Source organism: Zootoca vivipara, chromosome 6 (assembly GCF_965207765.1).
Source record: "Zootoca vivipara chromosome 6, rZooViv2.hap1.1, whole genome shotgun sequence".
Classification (NCBI taxonomy): domain Eukaryota; kingdom Metazoa; phylum Chordata; class Lepidosauria; order Squamata; family Lacertidae; genus Zootoca; species Zootoca vivipara.
Window position 1 is genome coordinate 39,809,345 of NC_142589.1, and position 9,703 is coordinate 39,819,047.

Sequence of the window (9,703 nt, forward strand, 5' to 3'; positions counted from 1 at the left end):
AGTTGCCCTATCCCAGGTCAATCCACTGGACTATCTAGCCCAATATTTTCTTCTCTGACTTACGGTATAGTGGCTCTCCAGGGACTTGGCAGAGGCCTTTCCCATCTGCTGCTATGGGTTTTTTTTAACCAGAAAAGCCAGGTATTTGTCAGGGTCCAGCTACACCCAGACTATGAACCAGAGTCTCCTTAGAGGTGGAGGAACAGGGGAAGCAGGATCGCAACACACACACACACACACACACGCACACACACCGGGACACCAGCACTGCCAGCAACCCTGAAGAATCCTTCATTCCTGCAGAGTCTTTCAACTGATGTTCCAGCTGCAGCACAGAAGGTCAATTACGTGTTGCCTGAGCTCCCATCTGGGTCACAGGAATCCCCTCTGTCGGCCATACAGCAACAGGAGTGGTGGAGTTGACAAGCTAGCCACACTCCAGAATCACCCATGTGTCTCTGAAACACCAAAGAAAACATATTTTACCCAATGGCAGTGAGGATCAGGAAAAAATACATGGTTGAACTTCACTCTGTAAAAAATACCGAAAGCTAAAAAAAGAAAGAAAATAAATTAAGTGCTCTGGGAATTTTCTTCAACCTCCGTCTGTCCAACAGCGCTTGAGCAAGGACCCTGTAGTGATAACCTCAGGTCCCATTAGCTAGCAAGTTTTTTCTGTCTCTTATGAGGAATAATCTCTGACCAGAAATCCAAATCATAAAAGGTCAACTCCTTCCCTTAAGAGACTAAAATTGATCCATATAAGACCTCATATTGCGAATTCCTGTTGCAGTGCCTTGTCGGGGTTGAACTACTGGCCAAAGGACTTTCTTCATTGTAGATAAATCTGTATGAAATCTTGCAATGCCACTTTAAGAAACTTTTTTTAAAGTGTCTGAGGTGCCGGGATTTCTGCAAGCAGTTGCCCATTTCCTCTTTTTTGGCTCTTACTAGTGGAAGCTGGGATGTAAGAAACAGCATCTGTTAAGAGGCTGCAAGACTAGGACAGGAAGAGGACTGTGGCATAGCAAGATATGGCTAAGAAGAAATAGCAAAGTACATTGGGCAGCACATCCAGTCCCTATGAATGAATGAATTCCTATGCCCCACAAATAACCCAGAGATCCATTTTAAATAAAAGAACACATTCTACTCATGTAAAAACATGCTGATTCCTGGACCGTCCGCAGGCCGGATTTAGAAGGCAATTGGGCCGCATCCGGCCCCCGGGCCTTAGTTTGGGAAGCCCTGGTCTACACTGAGTGGTAACATCTTTCCAAGGTTTCAGACAGGGGACATTTCTTCTCCCACCTGGAGATGCCAAGGACTAAACTGAGGACCTTCTACATGCAAAGCAGATGCTCTATCCACTGAGGTACCACCCTTTCCCATTAATAAGCCAAAGCAGCTGCCAACATCTGCAGCACACTTTTAATTAAAAATCGCATCTCAGCTTGAGGCTCTTGCTCCTATTTGTGTCCTGTGATATACGCTGGTGTCCTCCAGGTCCCCAGGTACAAATGCTCAGAGTTTTTCCTGCAATTTCTAAAAAGCCTTGGATCTCCTTAAGAAGCCACTTCTCTTTCCATGCCACAATGCAGCAGGTGAGATCAGAAGAGGCACCTGAGATCTTTCTCATTATCAAAGAGAAGGTAGAAGCAATAGAGTGCTTTCTGGAGAGACTACTTGGGTCTGGCATGTGTTTTCTCCATCAGAAGGAGGTTGAATTCAGGACACATTGAAAGAAGTTAGTCCCTTCTCGGTGGACTTTTGCAGTGGGCGATGTCTCTCAAGAGTCTTCAAGGAGGATAAAGCATCAAAGCTAATCTTTCTTATGAGGTGCCATTCAAGGCGGGGGTGGGGGGAGCTTCAAAAGAACAGCAACAGAGACCAATAATATATTTGTGAATGAACCAAATGAATGTATCTGGGCATCTTCTCTTATCTGAAGCTATCCCTATAAATCAAGATCATGCCTTACAAGGGATTAATTAATACACATTCTGAATCACTGAGGCAGAAAACAAGCTGGTATTTTTTGCAAAAATTATGACCAGTTAAGTGGTTCTATCTACTTTCCTCAGCAACAGTGAGACATTCCAAACAAAGAAAAGAGACAGCAGCCAGTGTGGGCCAATAGAGAGCTGGTCTTGGACCTGGGGAAGAAGTCTCACCTCTGGTTGATCTTGGGCAAGCTGCCACTTTAGTCTCAGTATTGGTTAATCTGTATGCTATTTGCACAGCACTTTGTAAAGCAAAGTTCTTCAGGAGTGGTTTAAATAAGTACTGTATAAGAACCTGAATGAATTGCAGTTGCCAACTCATGGTTGCCAGAGGACACAGTGGATTATTTTATGTGCTTCTAAACTACGTGATTTGCCTCAAAGTGTTGTGCTCTACTGCCATGGCCTGGAGGTGGCCCATATTACGTATTAATAGCTCTGGAAGAAGTGGGCTGAGACAAAGCCCACCACTCAATTCACTCACCTCTTAACAGTAGGAGCATAAGAAACAACCCCATACAGTCTTGGGTCTATCCAGACCAGAACTAACTATGCTGACTAGCAGCATCAGCTCTCCAAAGTTTCAGTTTCTCTCCCTGTAATACCTGCGGATGCTGCTGTGGATTGAGCCTTAGGTAGGACACGGTCTGTATGCAAAGCAGATGTTCTGTCACTGAGCCACAGCCCTTCCCTTAATACTTTGGAGTTGGAGTGGATTACTATCATAGATATAAAAAAGTTGTTGCTGGTTGCTATTTAAGCTCTTGTTTTAAATTGTTGTGTGCTGCCTAGTTTTCTCTCTCTAGAAATAAACACGTGGCTCCCCCAACATATGCCTCCAGAGTGAATGCAGCAATCTTTAATGTTGCAAACGTTTCCTTCAATTGTGGAAAATGTGTGTTTGTGTGCTTGCGCACGCGCGTGCGTGCGTAATTTCTAATAACCGAGGAAGCCCTCCATTTGGAGCGTGTAATGTGTCTTGCACGTGTTAGCAGCGATAGAATCTTCCCTGAAACCAAATCTCGGGTTTTACCCCTCCTCAAATTCCCCCAAACACGGGGAAAAAGTATCTCTGGGTGGATGCTAAAACCGCCTCCAGACTTAGGTTGTGAACGAAAAGCACAAAAAGGGCGCTTAAATCATTCATCAACGGCTTCCTTCAAGAATGTTCTGGAGGCAACATAATGGCATCCCTCCTTTTGCCCTTCTAAATATGGCGACGCTACCGCCCCCACGCCGACAAGATGGAAACTTCTCACAGGAAGCCGACCTGCCGGTGAGGTACCCTTTGATACCCTCCCAAGATGGCGTCGCTTTTCCCCGCCCACAGGCTGAAAGGAAGTTGCGTGACGTCACTGCGGCTGCCCTTCCCAAGATGGCGCGGCTGCCCAGCTCCTCCCTCAGCATCGCTTGCTTCACACCCGGTGCCCTGAGTCACTGAGAGGCGCTTTGCTTACCGGGAGAAGGAGGCCAAGAACAAGGCCAGGACGTGGAGGCCGCGAAGCCACCGCTGCTATGCCGGAGCTGGCCGTGGAGCGAGTGGTGGTCCACCCGTTGGTGCTGCTGAGCGTGGTCGATCACTTTAATAGGTGAGGGAGGCGGCGGCCGGCCGGGCTGAGTCATGGCCGGCAGGCCAGGGCTTAGGGAGGCAGGGTGGCCGTAGGGCTGGGGTGGCGCTTTGCACATGCTCAGGGGCAGCGAGCTGCGAGGGAGCTACTGTAAAGAAGCGCCGGGGCGGAGGCCGCGGAAGGACAGCTTAGTCACGGGCCCGGGCTCAGGCCGCCTTCGCCGCCTGTGCCCCTGCCCCGGGTTTCGGTTGGGGAGACCCTCAGGCGCCCCTTCTGGGTTTGGCGAGGCCTCGGAACAATAAAGGAAGCGGCTGCCTTTCTTGCGGAGTGAGGCCGTCTAGCCGGGGGGAAAGGTCTGTCTTATTTGCCTGGCTCCCCGATACTCCTCGGAGTAGCTTTTGGGGGTTGAATCCGGAACCTCTTTCCTTCTGCAGGCCAAGCGGCTGCTCTCTCCCTCTGCACCCCAACAAACGGGCCTTTGGGCCAGAGACTTCATGGAGCGGGGTTGGATGCTACTTTTCGCCGACTTGCTTTTTATATTTATCGCGGTGTGTTTATGGCGGCTGGAGCGAGGATGAGATTCATCTTTTGCCACTGCTTTTCCAGACTCTTGAGTGGAAAAGCGGAATATAAGTGAACTGATATGACTTAAAATATACTTGCTTCCTAAGTACTGTAGCAGCCACAGCTGCGTGCATGAAATACATGCAACGAGCGCATGGCTGTGCCAACTTGACTGAGTAGGTATGTGGCAGAGCATTTGCTTTACAAGCAGCAGGTTCCAATTCAACAACACCTCTCCCCCAGAAACCACACCTGCTAAATGGATTTCAGAAGCAGGTGGTGGGAAAGGCCATGCTCTGACATAGACCTTGGAGAGTCACTGTCAGGCAAGGCAGTGTTGACACTTTGGGACTAGGTGGATTGGTGGGCTAAGTCAGCTTTTTGTATCTTGACCTCCTCCATTAACCATCAGAAGAAGACAAGCCATAAACACTCAGCTGCCTCCTCCCAGATGACTATCAAGACTCCTTCTGTCTTGGCAAGTTGCTACATACTCTTTTCCTCCCACCTTAGTTATGCTGGTTTTCATTGTCCTGAGTTGATTAAAAACTCAGTTCAGGAATAGTTTGTGCTGCACATCAATGTATCTCATCCTTCTTTTGATTTTGCCTTTCTATTTTAGGATCGGAAAAGTTGGAAATCAGAAGCGAGTTGTGGGGGTTCTCTTGGGTTCGTGGCAGAAGAAGATTTTGGATGTCTCCAACAGCTTTGCAGGTAAAGTGACGCCTGAGATCTGTTTGGTTGTCTAGCATGCCAGATGTGGTGTGTAATGTACACTCCTACCCTACCCTACCCCCCCCACCCCAATTAATGGATTTGGAGAAAATTGGGGTCCCTTAAATTGTTGGTGGGGAACCTGTGGCCCTCCAGATGTTGGACTCCTAAGTTCCGTCAGCAGCATTTGGAGGGTCAGAGGTTCCCCACCTTTGTCTTAACCCAGAACAGCTTAGTCATAAATCTCAATTGAAACTTGGTTGATAGTCTTGAGTTTTCAACAGCCCTCTGATTAAATAATAACCCAAAGGGGTCCAGTTAGGAACCTGCTGGATTGTGTTTGGCTAAAAGCTTAAATGTGGTCCCTCGAGTTCTCAGGCTGTCGGAAGCCAGCCTTAGCTCTCCATAGTCTGCTCCAGGGAATCATCATCCTCTCATCTACCTTTAGTTTAAATCTGAGTCTGCCCAGTTCTAGAAACTTGTGATCTCGTCTAGTCATTGATCTTGTGGGCTGCAACTACATGCACACAAGGAATGTACCACATCCTATGGTCAATACTGCAGTAGGAAGAGGTCCTAAATCAGTGGTAGAGTACCTGCTTTGCTTGCAGAAGATACCAGGTTCAATCCCCAGTGGTATTTCTAGGTGGGGCTGAAAGACCCCGGTTTTGAGACCCTAGGTAAAGAAATTGACTTCATTACTGTATTTAAAAAGATGCTTTTATTGTTTACCACATGTTGTTTGTCTCCCTGGGCTCCCTTCCTGGGCTCCCTTCCTCCCAAAGGGCAGGATATGAATATAATAAATAATAATGGCATATTCTGTTTTGGGGGAACTGTTGTAGGTCAGTCGTTGAATGCATGCTTTGCTCACAGAATGTGCAGTCCCTGGCATTTCCATTAAGAAAGGACCAAGTGGCAGCTGATGAAAAACTCCCCTGCCTAAGGCGCTGGGTAGCCACTCAGGAGACCAGTACTGGGATTGGCTAGTCCAGTGGTCTTACTCAGTGCATGATAACTTGCTATTTTCAAACGCCCTGTGATCCTCTCATGAAGGGTGGAATAGAAATTTAAATAATCCTCACCTCTGTAATGTCAAGACTGGATCCCATTCTAAGTGACTTGCCAGCTTCCCAGAGGCATCTGTGAGAACAAAGTGCTGGACTACCTGGACCCTCTTTGACCTGATTCAGCAGGGCTGCTCTTAATTCCCACCACATGGGATGCAACTTGGCAAAATTGTCACTTTCCTTTTTAAAATTTTCAGTTTTATGCATTTCAGTAATTTTACAATCATTTTAACATTTCAAAACTCTACTTCCTTCCCCCTCTTTGTGGTTCCTTAAGTTTATTTTTAATATTTTCTGCATATTCCAAATTAACTTAATTTACTAATTTATTCATCTACTTTAAATATATCCTGTACTCTTATAAAACTGTAGGTTATTACAATAATCCTGTCAATGTTCTTATCTGTTTACAGTTTATTTGTAAATATTCAATAAACCATTTCCATTCTTTTTTTAAAGGCTGGAAATTCATGCCATGATTTTGATTCTTTTTTTTTTCCCACAGTCCCCTTTGATGAAGATGATAAAGACGACTCTGTATGGTTTTTGGACCATGACTATCTGGAGAACATGTATGGGATGTTCAAGAAAGTAAATGGTAAGCAATGCTTGGTTAGCCAGAAGTGGAAGTCACAGCTAAATCTATCACTAGGAAACACCAAAAAGTGATGTTATTTAAATAACTTTGCTATGACTGCTCACAGATGCTTAGTTGTTAAAAAGTTTTTCATTTTGGAGGTGAACACCTCTGTTAGTGAGAAAATGAAGGAACTGGGTCACCCTTCAACATCAGTTTCTGCAAAACCTCTCATGTTTTAACCTAATGCCCCAGAAAAGAAACCATATTTTATACTACATGCTACTTGAAGGAAGGGTCTTATTATAGCTTGTGTGTGCAGTAAATAGGCTTTTTGTTGCTCATTAGTTTGGCAAAGTCCTCAAGGTTGGGCATATCTTGTCTATTTTGCCAACATTCAAAGTGTAGTATTCTGTACCTGTAAAATTTATTTTGAAGCTGATGTCCAAGTCCAGTTAAATTTGGATGTAAGCAATGTCCAGTATGAATGATAGGCTCAGTTTGTGGAAATTCTAAGGTCTCATCCCTTTTGCTATACAATATTATTGCATGTAGAACCATGCTTTATTCCTGCAAAGTCCCACTTCCAGTGAAACAGTAGAAGGAAATGGCTCTTGGACGTTAAGCCCTCTTCCAGCTGCTTCGTGTACTCTGACTCTTGCTTTGCTTTCTGTGTCTTTTTCCTAGCCAGGGAAAGAATTGTGGGATGGTACCACACAGGTCCAAAGCTGCACAAGAATGACATTGCTATCAATGAGCTAATGAAAAGATACTGCTCAAACTCGGTAAGAGCCACTCACAACCTACAAATCCTGACAAGGCTTGCTATTTAGTGTTACTGCAACTTGTAAGAACAAGTTGGAAATGGCAATATGATCCTTTATGCAATGGCAGGCTGCAAGTTACTGGAAGGAGACTAGTAGGTTTTGTTTTCCACCAATAAGCACTAAAGGGTTTCTTTCAAATAGGTATTGGTAATTATCGATGTAAAGCCAAAGGACCTGGGGCTGCCCACTGAAGCCTACATCTCTGTGGAAGAAGTTCATGATGTGAGTATCCTGGGTTTATGCACATCAAGTTGCTTTTCCCTCATACATTTCAGTGTCAACCAAAGGACCAGACTAAAACAGGGTGAGCCAATAACAGGAATGCTGCCTGTACGTTGCTCGTATCACTCCTTTTGCAGCCAGCACCCTAAAGAGTACCTGAAAAAACTCTGTTTAGGATGAAAGAACTTGCCAGTGTTTATTATTAATTCAGTTCACACTTCCTTATGGAGGTAATTTAGGGTTAGTGTGTCTCTTCCATTAGCCAGTTATGGACCTGTTCTTATTCTTCAGCAGCTCTTGGCTTCTTATGCAACAATTGTAAGTTTTTTCCAGGGTTCAGACACACACGCACACACTTTCTGCCCAGAAGTTGAATAAATGTGATGACTTTCATGCCTAGTCTCTTCTTGCTCTTGCACCCCAAAGGATGGGACACCCACCTCTAAGACCTTTGAACATGTGACCAGTGAAATTGGAGCAGAAGAAGCGGAGGAAGTTGGGGTGGAGCACCTGCTACGGTAAAAAAAATACCTTTTTTGCCTGTCACTTCAGACTTCTGATCTTGTGCTCTGCTTACATAGTTACTCCTCGGGATAATACAGGGAGGCAGGCATTCCCATCTTGGAGATTTAAAATAATGGATGCAGAATGCCTTTGACCCCTGCAAGGCCACACACCCCGCCAGCTTAATACAGTGGAACCTCGGTTTACGACTACCTCCGTTTACGAACGCCGCAAACCCGGAAGTGTTTACATCCGGGTTCCATGGCGTCGGATGCGCAGGTGCGATCTGCGCAGCACGCACAGAAGCGCTCTATGGGGGTTTGCGCACGCGCAGAAGCATGCCTTCGGCGAGCGAACGCCTCCGCGGAACGGATTGCGTTCGCAAACCAAGGTACCACTGTAGAGGCATCATCTTTAATTTATCCTGACAGTCACCCTTCATTGGGATCTACTGGTAGCCTCTCTCTTAGCCATGCAAATGCTGGATTAGGCCAAAGGGTGCCCATCTAGTGTAGCATCTGGTCTTATCCTAAGGGGAAGCCTACAAGCAGAACCTGCACCTCCCTTTGCTTACATCCCCATGTCTTTGTATTGGTTAGTTGGTCCAGAGGAGAGTCAGATTTCTAGTGCAACTGAAGAAATGCCCAGCATTGACTTCCTTAATGTGGCAGAGAAAAATAATTCTATCCCTCCTTTCCTGCCAACTGGGTTCTCTTGTTCTGACCCCTTTCTTGGCTGTTCCAGGGATATTAAAGACACCACTGTAGGCACCCTTTCTCAGCGCATCACAAACCAGGTCCATGGCTTGAAGGGACTGAACTCCAAGCTTCTAGACATCAGGAGCTACCTGGAGAAAGTGGCCATGGGCAAACTTCCCATCAACCACCAGATCATCTACCAGCTCCAGGATGTCTTCAACCTGCTGCCTGATGTCAACTTGCAAGAGTTTGTCAAGGCCTTCTATCTGAAGACCAACGACCAGATGGTGGTGGTCTACTTGGCTTCACTCATCCGCTCTGTGGTTGCCCTCCACAACCTCATAAACAACAAGATCGCTAATAGAGATGCAGAGAAGAAGGAGGGGCAGGAGAAAGAGGAGAGCAAAAAGGAGAGGAAGGATGAGAAAGACAAAGATAAGGAGAAGAGTGATGGCAAGAAAGAGGAGAAAAAAGAGAAGAAGTAGAGTAGGATTTTGTATTTGTATATTAAAACCTTGTAAACTGAACTCTGGTACTGGCTGTAGCTTTTTTTGTTAGTAGAGGCTTGGAGGGTACCCAGAACTGCTTTGGCTTGTAGGTGGGTAGCTAAGTAGAAGATGAGATGAACCGAGCAGTATCTGTTTAACTGGACCATCTATGGCAGGGAGATCATAAGCCATGAGGCCAGATGCACCCCCAGGAATTTGCATGGCCCTTAAGGTGCTTTCTGGAGATTTTTTAAGCTGTTGTTGGGTGGCCATCTGTAATGGATGCTTTAGTTCAGATTCCTCTACTGCAGGGGGTTGGACTAGATGATCATTAGGCTCCCTTCCAACTCTGATTCTATGAGACTCTCACCAGCTCTGCTTGGAAGTCTTGAGTGTTTTTGGCTGGCTGGAATGTGTCCCAGAAATCTTAATATTTCTAATTGCCTGGATGGATGAGACAGAGGAATT

At 45.9% G+C, this 9,703-nt stretch overlaps 1 protein-coding gene across 1 annotated transcript; it reads left to right on the top strand.

Moving 5' to 3' along the window:
• Window positions 1–3,457: 3,457 nt before the first annotated feature.
• Window positions 3,458–9,274, top strand: PSMD7 (proteasome 26S subunit, non-ATPase 7). Its single transcript, XM_035117799.3, has 7 exons — window positions 3,458–3,592; window positions 4,758–4,849; window positions 6,425–6,517; window positions 7,184–7,281; window positions 7,465–7,545; window positions 7,972–8,063; window positions 8,794–9,274. Exons 1-7 carry the CDS (start codon window positions 3,519–3,521, stop codon window positions 9,230–9,232), a joined length of 969 nt encoding a protein of 322 aa, XP_034973690.1. The 5' UTR covers window positions 3,458–3,518; the 3' UTR covers window positions 9,233–9,274.
• Window positions 9,275–9,703: the final 429 nt, after the last annotated feature.